The 15,238-nt window shown below is 44.9% G+C and overlaps 2 protein-coding genes across 11 annotated transcripts in view; one reads left to right on the top strand and one right to left on the bottom strand.

Annotated features, from left to right (window-relative positions):
• The window catches only part of HOOK3 (hook microtubule tethering protein 3), a 143,195-nt gene extending 131,459 nt beyond the window's left edge, over nucleotides 1-11,736 (bottom strand). For all 5 annotated transcript variants that reach the window (XM_073345890.1, XM_073345889.1, XM_073345888.1 and 2 more), the window contains exon 1: nucleotides 11,523-11,736. In XM_073345890.1, the coding sequence (XP_073201991.1) occupies nucleotides 11,523-11,579 (57 nt within the window). In that variant the 5' untranslated portion in view covers nucleotides 11,580-11,736. The remainder of the gene's footprint in view (nucleotides 1-11,522) is intronic.
• RNF170 (ring finger protein 170) overlaps nucleotides 11,720-15,238 on the top strand; it is a 44,955-nt gene continuing 41,436 nt past the window's right edge. For 4 of the 6 annotated variants that reach the window (XM_073345907.1, XM_073345901.1, XM_073345902.1 and 1 more), the window contains exons 1-2: nucleotides 11,720-11,820; nucleotides 14,632-14,689. The gene's annotated coding sequence lies outside the window, so the exon portion shown is untranslated. Of the gene's footprint in view, nucleotides 11,821-13,443; nucleotides 13,547-14,631; nucleotides 14,690-15,238 lie in introns of those variants that run through there. The other 2 variants (XM_073345905.1, XM_073345910.1) reach the window with 2 other exon arrangements.

Genomic DNA, 15,238 nt, shown 5'->3' with positions numbered 1-15,238 from the left:
ACTAGGTAAAATCAGCATGTAAAATTTGAACTCTAATGTAACTGTTTAACTTTCTCAAGTCCATGATGAAATGAAGGCAATTTTTTGTATTTTTTAAATGGGAATATAAGAATGGCTATACTGGGTCAGACCAATGGTCCACGTAGCCCAGTATCCTGTCTTCCAACAGGAGCCAGTGCCAGATGCTTCAGGGAGAATGAACAGAAATGGCAATCATTAAGAGATCCATTCCATTGTCCGCTCCCAGCTTTTGGCAGTCACAGGCTAGGGACACCCAACTGTGGCCCATCTTGGCTAAAAGCCATGGATGGACCTATCCTCCATGAACTTTAACTGTTTTTTTAATCAAGTTATACTTTTGGATTTCACAACATCCCCAGCAACGAGTTCCACGGGTGAACTGTGCACTGTGTGAGGAGGTACTTCCTTTTGTTTGTTTTAAACATGCTGCCTATTAATTTCATTAGGTGACCCCAGGTTTGTGTGTTATGTGAAGAAGTAAACAACGTTTATTCATTTTCTCCACACCATTCATGATTTTATAGACCTCCAACATATCCCCCCTTAGTCATCTCTTCTCCAAGATGAACAGTCCCAGTCTTTTTAATCTCTCCTCAGAAGGAAGCTGTTCCATCCCCTTCATCATTTTATTGCCCTTCTCTGTAACTTTTCCAATTTGAATATATCTTTTTTGAGATGGGGCAACCAGAACTGCACACAGTATTCAAGGTGTGGGTGTACCATGGATTTATATATTGGCATTATGATATTTACTGTCTTACTATCTATCTCTTTCCTAACGGTTCCTAACATTGTTAGCTTTTTTAACTGCTGCTGCACATTCAGCAGATGTTTTCAGAGGATCATTCACAATAACTCTTTCTTGAGTTATAACAGCTAATATAGATCCCATCATTTTGTCTGTATAATTGGAATTATGTTTTCCAATGTGCATTACTTTGCATTAATCAACTTTGAATTTCATCTGCCATTTTGTTGCCCAGTCATTCAGTTTTTGTGAGATCCGTCTGTAACTCTTGGCAGTCTACTTTGGACTTAAATATCTTGAATAGTTTTGTATGCTCACTGTTTATCCCTTTTTCCAGATCATTTATAAATATTTTGAACAGCACTGGTCTCAGTATAGATCCCAGGGGGACCCTGCTATTTACCTCTCCCCACTGTGAAAACTGACTGTTTGTTCCTACCCTTTGTTTCCTGTCTTTTAACCAGGTTTCAGAGTAACAGCCGTGTTAGTCTGTATTCGCAAAAAGAAAAGGTGCCACAAGTACTCCTTTTCTTTTTGTCTTTTAACCAGTTACTGATCTATGATGCTACCTTCCCTCTTATCCCATGACAGCTTACTTTGCTTAAGAGTCCTTGGTTAGGGACCTTGTCAAAGGCTTTCTGAAAGTCCAAGTACACTATATCCACAAGATCACCGTTGTTCACATGTTTGTTAACCTCTTCAAAAAAATCGAATAGATATGGGGGGCATACTTTCCGTTTACAAAAATGGTGTTAACTCTTCCCTAATAAATCATCATCTATATATCTGATAATTCTGTTCTTTACTATAGTTTCAACCAATTTGCCAGATACCAAAGTTAGGCTTATTAGCCTGTAACTGCTAGGATTGCCTCTGGAGGCTTTTTAAAAAATTGGTATCACATTAACCCATCATTTAAATCAGCTTCTGTACCAGATCACTGAAGGATAGTTACATAGGACACTTAGTAGTTCTAAAATTTCATATTTTAGTTCATTCAGAACTCTTGGAGAAAAAACCATCTGGTCTGTTTAATTTATCAATTTGTTCCAAAACCTCCTCTACTGACACCTCAGTCTGGGACAGTTCCTCAGATTTATCACCTAAAAATGGCTCAGATGTGGGAATCTCCATCACATCCACAACAATGAAGACCAATGCATTTAGCTTCTCCGTAATACCCTTATCTTCTGAGTGCTCCTTTAGCACCTCAATTGTCCAGTGGCCCCAAAGATTGTTTGGCAGGCTTCCTGCTTCTGACGCACTTTACCAAAAAAATGGCTGTTAGTTTTGGGGTCTTTTGCTAGTCGCTCTTCAAATTCTTTTTTGGCCTGCCTAATTAAACTGTTACACTTGACATGCCAGAGTTTATGCTCCTTTCTATTTTCCTCAGCAGGATTTAACTTCCAATTTTTAAAGGCAGCCTTTTTGCCTCCAATGGCTTATTTTACTTTGTTATTTTTCATCCTCAAAGGGAAGAACTTCTACCTTGTCTTGAGCCCTTAGCAAAGAGGCTGGATGACTTAAGCCAAGAATACCTACTGGCCAAGAGTGATGCCACTTGCCACAGTTCTCACCAATATATGACGCATCATAAGAAGCAAAAATGACATGTCTAGAAACAGTGCAGACCCCAATGTCAGTATCTTTTACCATTTTACTTTGCTCCTCGAAAAGATGGTCAAGCAAAGGAAGTATCTGATACCAAACTTGGAATTTGCGAGGCAACAGTAACCATGCAATTGGTGACATGGGTTCCTAATTTATTCAAGTACATCACTATCCAGGAAATCAATCTTTCAGGTATTTTGGTTGGGTAGGCCAGAACAATGGGCTCTTAGATTTCCCACTCAAAGACTCCTAGAGCAGGGATGGGTCACTGGCAGCCCAACAGTTGCATTTGGACCACCAGGTCATTTTATTTGGGTCACAACAGTTAAGAGGTGATTTATTCTGCAATGACATTTCTTATTTCTCAACCTTTTTTTTTTGGCGGGGGAGGGGGGGACGGGACATGCTGTGATAAACATACCGTGAGTATAAAGTGCTTGTTTCAATATGGAAGACTGATGGCTAGAGAGAGTAGTTGTGCACTTCTTTGAGTTGCATGTATGCTGAACAGAAGGAAACTCAATACCCTGAAACATCAGAATTATGTCTGCTGTGCTATGAGTGAGGTAGGAAACGGCTCACTGACAAACCAGTGGTTGATTCTTCTGCCTTCGCAGTTTATCACAAGTAAAAGAAAGACAGAGAACACTAAGTCTCCCATGCACAGTGGGAGTGTGACTATCTTTGTACTTAAAATGGAGGTAAGCACCAATGCCTCATATGTTTGCAAGTCATGACAATGACAAATGAATAACTTGAAAAATCACCACAGCACCAATCACAAAGCAAATAATGAAATACATGCAGGGATAAGCCACTGTGACTTATCTAAAAGGCAAAGTTTTAAGGCAGAAGAGTTGTTTTGCTAGAGTTACCCCAGTACAAACTTTGGGTCTTACTGCATCCTACCTTGTCACTCTTGAGATGGCATGGGCTAGAAAGACACTGAGGAAGAGGGAAAGAGTGAAAATGTGCAGTGCAAATGGTAAAGGCGTTTGGTGATGACAAAATGGCAAAAAAAAGATTCAAAACAGTATCTCTATGTACAGTTTTGTGAAGAGTTTCACATATCCATGAACACGTGGAAGGGAAGGTGAACAAACCACCATGCCTGATTTTTTCTTCTTGGCATTAGGCGACAGTACAGCTGTGTCAAATGTAAGTCAGCTATGATATATGTAGGGACAATTGATAGTAATGTTAACATGAAAAGAACAGGAGGACTTGTGGCACCTTAGAGACTAACAAATTTATTTGAGCATAAGCTTTCGTGAGCTACAGCTCACTTCATCGGACATGCATGTCATGAATAACTTATGAAATTAGCTTCATTACACAGAACAACAAAGGGTCCAGATATTTTTGGTGTGCTTCAGGAAGCTGTTCCAGGTTTTGGAGATTTTAAAAAGTTGCAGGTTGTTGTAACAGATGGGAGCACCTGCTATGCATGGCTCAAGGGCTGGGTTTCCAGGCTTACTGGCACACTGCCCAACACTGCCCTGCATTATTCATCAAGAGTCGTTGTGTGGAAAATCGTTGAATTTTAATCACATCATAAATGTGGTCATGAAACTTACAAACATGATACAAGGTACAAACAGATCACTCAGCCAACACAAATTAGTAGCTTTTCTTGATGAAGTGGATGCACAGTAGGACAATTTGCAGCTATACAGAGAAGTGTGATGGATAAGTCATGGAAAATGCCTCGTAAGGTTCTTTCCAATGAAAAACACTGAGAGTGTCACCTTCCTGAAAGACACTGAGTTCTGATACTATGGAGTTTCAGGAAAAACTGGAAGATTCAGTTTCTCTGTGCTATACAGCATTTTTGAGAGACATAACTTGAATTGTTTGAATCTGCACCTGCAAGGCATGGACTAGACTGCATCAGACCTCGTTGCTCAGATGGATGGGTTCTGAAGTAAGCTCACAGTTATTAACACTCACCTGTTACATTTGAATTTGCCCACTTTACAACCTGTGATGCACATACATCAGAACTACAAGAGTGCGAATCAGAGTTTAGCAGGAACTATACTCACAGTGAAATGCTGCTGCTCAATTTCAACAAACATTTAAAGCATTTTGAAAGTTTTCAACCTCATCTGATGCTTTTTAATGATCCACTTGCAGCTGTTGTCAGTGACCAGCCTTCTGAACTGCAACTAGAACTGTGCAAACTGCAGAACCTTTCTTTGTTGTAGAGAAGAATAAAAGGCACACTCAGTTTTGGAAACTGCTTACTGAGTCCCATTTCCCAAATCTGAGAAAGTAGGAGTTGAAATTGTGTTCTCTGTTTCGGAGAACCCATTTGTGAAAGTGACTTCTCCAGACTGAAATCCAAGGAAAGGAACCAATTGAAAAATGAAACACTCTTCCATCTTATGCAGGTTGGATGCACTAAAATTGATACACATATGCCCCTCAGTGTGCACAAAGGTTCACTCTTAAGTTTCACACTGACGGACCAGATACTGTAACAATGACAAGCAGCAGAAAAAAAATGTTAAGAAAGATGTGTTTGGTTTTTTGTTATTTTTATTTACTAAACCCTAGCACATCTGCACAGAGACTAAAAGGTTAGTGAAAAATGTGTTTAAACTGTTGTAAGGTTTTATTGTTTCTTTTCCTATTATTATATAAAGGTCATGCTATAGGGGACTTTTATAATTAGGACCACTTCAGTTTTACATTGTTAATACACCTTAACTGTATGCTAACATGCTGCACTGTAGCAAGCATTTCTGAGTTATGCCATATGTATCCTCTAAAAGAAAACATTTGGCTCGGCAAAGGATTTTAAGGGATTTTGTGGCCCTCTATTACCTTAAAGTTACCCATCTCTGCACTACAGAACCAGGATACATGTATAAGAATACCTGTTTGGGGCCTGGTTCACACTATCTGCCTCTTTAGTGACAGCAGGCACAGATGCTGGAATCCACCAAATACCTTGACCAGTGTGCAACAAACCTTAATCGACAGTCAAGGTCACTTTTCCTTTTCCCTTAAACTACAATTTATCAAAAGATAAGTCTTTTCTTGGCTGCTGTTGTATCCAGCTCTAAAGAGTCACTCAGCCAAACCAGCAACTCCCCAAAAGTTGTTGTCATCAGGAGGTGAGAGATGCAGATTATCAGGAGAAACAGAAAACACTGTAACTTTGTGGTCAAAGGACTGATTCACATCACCTACTGGCAAGTCATGGTGGATGCTGGCCAGCAGTAACTGAAGTTCCAAAATGGGAGATAATATGGATGGTGGCAGTTGCAGCTTAGCCCTATTAGGAGGGGCAGAAGAGTGAGTATAAAGAACCCGGCTTCTCAGATGGCCTCTTCTGGTATGTCTGTATTGCAGCTGAGAGCATGCCTTCCAGCCTGGGTAGACAGACACGCAGTAGCTTTGCCAGAGCTAGCAGGCTAAAAATGGCAGGGTGGATGTTGTGACATGGACTAGCTGTCCGAGAACAAGACTACCCAACCCCCTGGGTCCGTACTCAGACAGACAGACCATGCTGCCGCCTGTGCCACAATGTCTACACCAGTAATGTGATGGTCTATCCAGGATGGAAGGCTCAGTCCCAGCTGTACTGTAGACATACCATTACAGTCCTATGGTGCCCAGGATGTTGAAAGAGGTCCTTACCAATCTAAGTTAAATGGGGGGGAGGGACGACACATACTGATCAAGTAGTGCTATATAAAAAACAAGGCATTTTTGAGGTGCTTGGGAGGGAAAAGCAGCTTCACCAGGAAGCTCTAGCAGCTTTGACCCCCTTCGGAAAGGGATCCTACAAAAAAATTACACGAAGACGCCTGAGCAATCCTGAAGATCTAGCTTCTAGTGGAACCCAAGTGAACAACATGGAGGAACTAAAGTCCTTATCTCTAGAAGCTGCGCAGATGAACCTCCAAGCTCATCCCATACGGCCCCAAGACTGACCTGGACAGCCCTAGAACTGAGGCTGAATGAAGAAACCCAGGTACACGGTCTAGATCCATAAAGAAACACTAACATACCTCTCTTGTGAGGAATGGGCACCATGTGGAAGACAGAGGGCATCTGCATTGGGGGAACTACACTATCCACGAAAGAAGAAGAGCCAAACTGAATACTAGCAATTGAGACTAGAAAAAGGGCCAGAGACACCCTCAAAATAGAGGGAGTACAGAGATCTTGGATCTGTAGAAATGCTTACAGAATGTATATATATCAGAAATGTGTAATGCTACCTCTGAGGTTATAAACACCCAACTCCTCTTACCATTCCTTAAGGTCCTCTCTACCCACAGAAACACTATTTGTATCTGAGCTACACAGCAGAGGGAAGGAAAGAGGCTAAAGTACATCTCTGTCGTGACAATCTCCACACAGACTCCACAGAAGACTAACTAGCACTGACCTTTCTGAGGACTCCTGCTGCTTAAACAGTGACTGCAGCACTGCCTTCCCAAAACCAGCATCTGTTCTTGATACCAGGTCAAGAAAATGGTGATTTATGAAGTTGTGCATTGAATATATAGCAGCCTTACAAATTTCATATAAGGACACTCTGGACATATGTTACACTGACATCGCAACTTATGTGGTTGAGAGCACCCCTAGGTACTGAGTCAAAATTTAATATTACTGATTATATTTATTATGGTAGTACCTACAGGCCAACCAAGAACAGGGTCCCATTGTGCTAGGTGCTGTATAAACACACATGACTCTTGCCTCAATCTAAATATACAAGACAGATACACAGTGGGGGAAGGGGTATAATACACAACTCTCAATGAGAACATTTAACAATGCTCTCAAATGGAGATAAACAAGACTTTGAGAACAAGACCCCAGCTTAGAACAGACCCCTGAAGTCTGATGGCAGGTGAGGCTGTGATAGGGAACCCCACAGGAATTTTCAAAGCAGCAGAATTACAGGGAAATAACTTTAAAGATACCACAGAAACAGGGGTTTCAGTTGTGGAAAGTAAAAGGCCCAAGGGACATCTCACTATGAAAGAGAATAGAGACACTGTGAGTTAGCAGTGGGAGGAGCAGTTTCAGGTTGCCTGCATCCACATTAGCAGACTTATCAGTTTAGTTTGAACAGGTTCTCAAATTTGCTGAAATACAAGTCTTCTCCAACTGCTTCTCAGAACATCAGAAAACCGGTTGAAGCACTTGTGTATGAATGTGAAGTGTTTCACAAGCACTGTAGGAGGTAAAACAAATTCTTAGAACACTCAACTTCTCTAGCATAAAAACACCTTAGTATTCTCTAAGTAGTAGCTAATAGCTCTTTTGACAAAGAGGATGAGCAACTTCACCTCCCAAGAATAGCTATGGGGCTTTGGAAAAAAGTCAGGCAATGACAGCAACTGACAAAGACTTCTAAAAAATTGTTTCACCAGGGGATCAACAATGGTCTTGTTTTGCAAACCCATACACCCTTACACAAAATTCTGTTTTTTAACCCAGCTCAACAAAACATATTTTAAAACCAGTTGGGGCCACAATGTAGATGAGATACTCTGAACCCTGAGTCAGTTTCAAAACCCCCTTGATACAAAAATATTAAAACTGATAAACAGCAGAGAAAACTGCACATCCAACTAAGAATTACAAATATAAACAAAATGTTCTAACTACCATGCCATTTAACCGCTATTTGCAAATAGTTCTGCTAACAAAACCAATTTTTTCCCCCCTTTCTTGGTTGTGTGACTGCTCCAGCAGGGATATTTATACACTTGGTCCATGAAAAGTTTGGCTTGCGCAATACTGTGTTCTCCCTCAACGTGGCCCCCTCATACAATGGGGGTTAAAGGTCCACCTGCATGGCTGGAGTTGTAGGATCAAGGACTATGACTGCAGACTGTTGCTCAAAAACAGTCCTATGGCCATGTGGCTAGGCACATGACTCTCATATATGCCAAATGTCTTGGTGGAGAATTAACAGTTCTCAAAGATTTCCATTCTAAAAGATTTTTAGTTGCTTGTAACTTTTTCCAACTTTCACCTTTCAGACTCAAATTTTCCAGCTCATTTCTTTGCCCCAGGGTGATTTAAAACAAACAAAACTGAGCAAAATGATTCATCTGTGTGAAAAGACTGAAAATAAGTATTTGAAAGGTAACGAAAGTTTGCCACCTTCTACTGAATATGTCTAGTGCCTCAGTGAGAAGGGATACAAACTTGATACGTAGCAGGAACAGTTCTAGTTGATACATATGCCTTTCTGTGGTGGTGATGGCAAAATCTACTTTGATTTTTGTCAAGGGACAATAGTTTAAAAACATACTTCACCCATATTCACTAGTCCTCATTCCCCACAAACAATGGTTGGTTTGTTTTTTAAACAAAGTATCCCACTGTGCTACTGGTACTAGACATGCATATGTAAGTTGAGTGAAATAGTTTATCACTGAAAGTGCATGCAGACCATCTTTCCATGGGACATTCGAAAGCCTGTATGGAGAAGTCCTGAGTCATGAAAGAACTTACTAAGTGCGAGTTTTGTGAATTTTACTGTTATCTAGTTATGAAATTTCTTTGATTTACTATTCCTTTTTAAATCCTAGGAAACTTTGTATGTATGAATTAAAATTAATTTTAGTATGTATACTTTCAGAAATTTAGCACTGTCAGACTTTTTTGGTCCAAATTCTCTTAAAAACAGAACACAGACTCTCGTGTACAGACTGCATTTTAAGAAAATAGGTTGTACATAAACTGAGTATTACTGTATCTAATTGTTATGACTATAGACAGGGCCATGGTCAACAGCTCAGGTCGCTCTTAGCTGGGGCAACCATTGTATCAGGCAACCGAACCTATAATCAATCACCCTTGCTCTTTAAGGTTCAATGGCCACAGGCTAGTAGGCATCAGTGCTTGAAATGCTGCTGTGGCACTGCTGCTTTAGCTCCACCATGCACCATGGCAGCACTGCCAGGGCAGCTGAAGTAGGAGAACAGGGAGCCCTTAAAGTACGGAGATGCTCAGAGACTGGTGTCCATCCACCACCCCATCTCAAGCCCTTCCTTTTTCATAGCACTGGTCTTCTTAACCGCCACACATAATCTTTCTTTCCCCAAGCTCATACACACACCTGCTTCCTCTCAACTCCAACTAGCTCCTGCTGAATCCCTGCACTCCCTCAGGTGCCCCCAACCACAGAAAACAGCACTGTGGAGAGCCAAAGGGAGAAAAAGTGGCTATGTGCATTAGCAGAGATGTGAAAAGGTCAATGAAGAAAGATTGCCTGGTCTCTCCAATCCAGATTCCTGCCAAGTGTATACCCCTGGTCTCCCCAAAACAGAACAACACTTCACTTAACTGTCCCATATCACAGCCCCTGGCCTCCCCCCACTACCTACAACCATGCCACTAAATCCCTCTGCTCCCTATATATCCCTGCTTATCCACTTTGACTTCCTGGGAGAACTCTTTTCTTCCATTCCCCACATGCCCAGTAATCCCCTCTCACCTATTTTAAATACCCTTGCTGCCCAGTTTGACTCCAGAGTTTCACAACCAACATTTTAAAAAAGTGAATAATATCTTCCTTTTCAGCTATGACAGTTTCATGTGCTGGAAGTTTACCTTGTAGTTTTGCCTATATACATGTAAAGAATTAAAATGACAAAATACAAATCAAACAATTAGTCTATAATTCCAGATAACTAAACCAGTAAGTCACCTGCAAATTAAAGGTCAGATTCACCACTGCACTCCTGTTACTTTGTGCTGTTCTGGTGATGCAAAACACCTGTAAACTCATCTTAAATTAGTGCTAGATGCTTTATGAGGCTCCAGAACAACACCAGAATCAGAACATACTGATGAATCAGGTCACAGAAGTTAAAATAAAAAAGTAATTTTAAGGTTGATATTACACATCAACTCACTGGAGATATCACATGGTAACATGTGCGTTTGAGTTTCTTATTTAGTGTTCAGACATGACATCTTTATTTTTTTTAAAAAACAATGATATTTTCAGATAAAATGTTTAATTGCAGCTAAGATAGAGAGTATGTACAAGTAACTAAGGGTAAAACACACATTACAGGAATATCACAGCTACATCAAAAACAGGCATTACAAACCTAGGAAATTGAGAAATCCAAACACAGAAATGCACAATTAAAACACCGGAACAACCTTCACTTGACCTTTTTAGTATGTGCGGTGCCAGATTAAACTAAAGTGATTTTTAATTATACTGTGGGGTATTCTTTGTTTTTCCTCATGGTGTCAATACAAGACAGAGTTAAGGTTGTTTAGTCCACTTCCATATGTTGATAGGACCGGATTTCTTAGCACAGACAGAAAGATGGGGGGTGGCGAGCGTTGGTGTTATATTGGAGGGTGTGAGGTCCTGGCACCAACGTGATGCCCCATCGGGTGGGGGGGGAGAGCAGGCACACAGAGACACATCATGGTGGGGTGTGACCAACTGGAGAGGAGACACTTCTGCTTGGACAGTCATGGGAGCTGGGGGTGCGAAGAGGTCAGAGGCGGGGATTGGGAAGGGGGTGAATTAAGAGGCAAGGGAGGCCATGGCGCAGAGAGAGACATCTCTGAAGGGTAATATTGGCTCAGAAACACCTTGTGGGGACAACTGGGAGGGAAGACCTAAGGAAGACACTGAGGCCCCAGGCCAGACAACTCAGGGGAGGCCTGGGAACTAACACTGCACTGGGGGTGGGGGAATCTGGAGAGGAAGCCCGGGCACTGACACCCCACTGAGAGCAGTGGTTGGGGGGAAGGGAAGGAGGCCCAGACACTGACACCCCATGGGGGGGGGGATCAGGAGGGGAGGCATCAGGGGGAATCTGAGCCCGGACACTGACACCCAACAGGGATGGAGGAAACGTGAAGGGGAGGCCAAGGCGGGGAGGCTGACGCCCCGCGGGGGGAGGCTGACGCCCCGCGGGGGGAGGCTGACGCCCCGCGGGGGGAGGCTGACGCCCCAGGAGCGAACGGGGGGAGGGGGGCAGACACGGAGGGGGGGAACACACGGACGCTGACACCCCACGGGGGGGAGCCCGGACACGGGCGCTGACCCCCGGGCCGGGCCGGTGAGGGCGGAGCCGCAGGCCGCGGGCGCTCGGGGCTGGCCGGGCCGGGCTCGCCAGTCACTCACCCAGGTGAGGAGACTCTCCCCGAGCTCGGCGCGCTCCAGGCTCTCCACGTTGAACATGATGCGGGCGGGCTCGGCAGGGCACGGCCGCCAGACACCGCTGCCGGGGCCGAGTCGCTGGCGCCGCCGCTTCCCTGGGCCGGGCTGTGGCGCAGACACGTCACCGGGCCGCCGCCGCCGCCAGGACCCGCCCGCTCCCGCCGCCGCCGCGCATGCGCCAGGCGCGCCTCACGCGCACAGGGCGGGCGGGGGCTGGAGTCCGGCCACGGGGAGGCCTCGGCTGAGCCAGAAGCGGAGAGAGGTACCGACCCCTGCCCGACTGGCCGGACCCTGTCCGGGGCGAGCCTGGCTGGACCCGCCTTCTCGGGCGCCTGGCGAGCCGGCTACCCCTCCCCCACCGAACACCCCCCCCCTCGGGCGCCCGGCCCCACGGCGAGCCCCGCCACCCCTCCCCCACCGAACACCCCCCCCCTCGGGCGCCCGGCCCCACGGCGAGCCCCGCCACCCCTCCCCCACCGAACACCCCCCCCCTCGGGCGCCCGGCCCCACGGCGAGCCCCGCCACCCCTCCCCCACCGAACACCCCCCCCTCGGGCGCCCGGCCCCACAGCGAGCCCCGCCACCCCTCCCCCACCGAACACCCCCCCCCCCTCGGGCGCCCGGCCCCACGGCGAGCCCCGCCACCCCTCCCCCACCGAACACACCCCCACGGCGAGCCCCGCCACCCCTCCCCCACCGAACACACCCCCCCCTCGGGCGCCCGGCCCCACGGCGAGCCCCGCCACCCCTCCCCCACCGAACACACCCCCCTTCCGGCGCCCGGCCCTGGAGCGAGGCCCCCACCCCTCCCCCACCGAACACACCCCCCTCGGGCGCCTAGCCCTGGAGCGAGCCCCCCCACCAAACACCCCCTCGCGCCTGGCTCCAGGGTGAGCTGAACCACCCCTCCCTCATGACACATATACCCTCCTGGTCCTGGGGCAAGCATGGCCACTCATGCCTCCACCAAATACACATCCCCTCTTGGGCACCTGGTCTCAGGGCGAGCCCCACCACTCCTCCCCCACCAAGTACACCACCCTCGGGCGCCTGGCCCCAGGGCGAGTCCCACCCCCTCCCCGCCAACACTCCCCTTGGGCGCCTGATCCCTGGCGAGCCTTCGCTGCTCCTCCCCCACGAAACACACACACGCTCCTACCTCTATGGCCCTTGTAGGCCACTGCATCCCGATGACAGGTTTCAGAGGAACAGCCGTGTTAGTCTGTATTCGCAAAAAGAAAAGGAGTACTTGTGGCACCTTAGAGACTAACCAATTTATTTGAGCATGAGCTTTCGTGAGCTCATGCTCACATCCCGATGTGAGCCCGGATACTCCTCCTCCCGTTTTGGGTCCCCAGGTCCGGTTGTGAGCCTGGTTTCTATCACCACTATATTTACTTGGCCACCCTGCCACCTATTCTGTTCATTTCTCTCCCCAACGTACAATGTATTGTCCTGCCTTCTTGCCTGTTTATGAATGAAATTTGGATCTAAGCACAGTGTTCCACATAAGTGGTTGGTTTGAAAAAAGAAAACTTGGTCTATTTGGTTCTTTGTTTTCCATCTCCCAGTCCAGTCGATAAACATTAATTAGGGAACGCTGATGCCTAAAATGGTACAGCTCAGAACTCCAGTTTGGATGATTTTAGATGTCAACTATTCTGAGAAACTAGGTTCCCAGCCCTTGGAGCTCAAAGAGCCAGGGTCCTTGCTCACACTCAATTTTTGACATTGACAGGGCATGCCCCTTATAACCACTACTGGCTCTTGGCCTTATTAGCCTGTATATTTCTATTGAGTTCCATGGAACTGCCGTAACAGAAGTGCTGAACAGTATATCGGTAGTTTTCAGAGTAACAGCCGTGTTAGTCTGTATTCGTAAAAAGAAAAGGAGGACTTGTGGCACCTCAGAGACTAACAAATTTGTTTGAGCATAAGCTTTCGTGAGCTACAGCTCACTTCATCGGATGCATTCAGTGGTGTTTGCAGGTATGACCCATAGCTTGTCAAATCAAAGAGATGCTTGACATTTATATGTATATAGTCTTTGTATTGCTCAGTTCAATAAAGAAATGTTTTTAAAAATGTGAAAGTAATATTTTTACATAAATAGTGGAAATGACCAGTTAAGATCATTTAATGCTGAGATAGATACTTGTTTCAGGAAGACTGAGTTACCGTTCCCTTTCCATTAGGAATCTGTGAAGGCAGTTTTGCATGGGAGAAAAGTAGGTTACTTATAAGTAACCAGTATTCTCTGAAAATATTGCCTCCGCAGAGAAACACCCATCCTCTCTACTTCTTTGCTTCTCCATAGGATCTACATTGGGCAGGTCAATAGGAACTAGGGATTCAGTCTGTCATCATTCGGCAATGAACCAGGACACCCCAAGTTAGCTAACTGCTTTTAAATTGTTCCAACTATCTCACAACACAGTTTGTGGATTTATGAGGACAGTATGTTCATAGAAATTATTACTAGTAAGTAATATAGTTTGAGAATGTGAGAGTGGCTTTTAAAAGGAGGAATTTGTCAGATATTTTTCTCATTCTTAAAATTGCTTCATATCTTCTTGATAAGGTCTTGTTTGTCCACAGTGAATTCCTGTTTACCCACAGAACAGGTAATGTATAGGCAGTGACTGAGTGTTTCCCCACCCTGCCTACCCAATATGTTTCAACTCTGCACTGGGTGGGGGGAATATGTAGAGGGGTGAGCGGGTAGTTCAGTCTCAGTAACCAGTTGAATCCTTAGCCTGTCTGCTGAGGTAGCCAAAAAGGATGTCAATTATGATGACTTATGTGATGTGGACACCCTATTAGCTAGGAATTGGACTGAAACTGGTTTTGTCTGTCTGCTGCAAGCTGTCTGCAGAGTTTCACCCATACAGTGAGAGAGAGGTCTTTCAGTTCTAACAAAATGTTTTAGTTCTGTAGTATCTTCTCTCGGGGATTCAGTCTTTGAAACTCTTCTTGGAGAGGAAGGGGTGTTTGTACCCTGCAACATTTTCACCCTCTGAAGTATCTCTTCCCCCAGCAGGAGAGTAATACCTACTTTCTTCTTTCTCCTTTAGGAAAAGATGTTTCCCAGAGGCTACTGACCCCAGACTTCCCAAAGACCTAGTTCAGCAGGTAAGTGTATGGAATTGTCAGTCCTAAGGGTTTTTACGTGGACGCAAAGGACACCCTCCCAGTAAAACTGCACTTGCAGAGCTGAAGAACCTCAGCTTTTCAGGAAAATTTCCACTTTACTGGTAAAGCTACCAACGCTGTAAAGGTCTCTTTCACAAATACACTGAGTTCAGGGGTCAGGGGGAATCTGAGACTGGTAGAGGCTCTAAGAACAGTTGCTCATCCCTTGAGTGAGTGTTTCACATGGATCATGGTGACAGCATAGGTCTCGGTGACACCAAAAGTGCTGGTATAGATTTGATTGCACCAGCTAAGATGACTTATTTAATACTGTAATGTCAGAAGTATTGTAGCTGTATCTCTAAAGTAGTTACCCGGTAATGTTGATACTATTAATACTCACTGCTTGAACACTTAACACACTATCCGAATAAATAGTATTCGTTTTATTCTTCCCACAGAATTTATCTTGGCAATTAATAAATTACTCTTATTTTAAAAATTGCTCTTGTTGCTTGACTGTTTCAGATGTTGTCCTTCCTCCTTTTA

Source organism: Lepidochelys kempii, chromosome 5, assembly GCF_965140265.1.
Source record: "Lepidochelys kempii isolate rLepKem1 chromosome 5, rLepKem1.hap2, whole genome shotgun sequence".
NCBI lineage: Eukaryota > Metazoa > Chordata > Testudines > Cheloniidae > Lepidochelys > Lepidochelys kempii.
The sequence above is the reverse complement of the archived record's forward strand: the minus strand, read 5'-3'. Positions and strand labels throughout refer to the sequence as shown.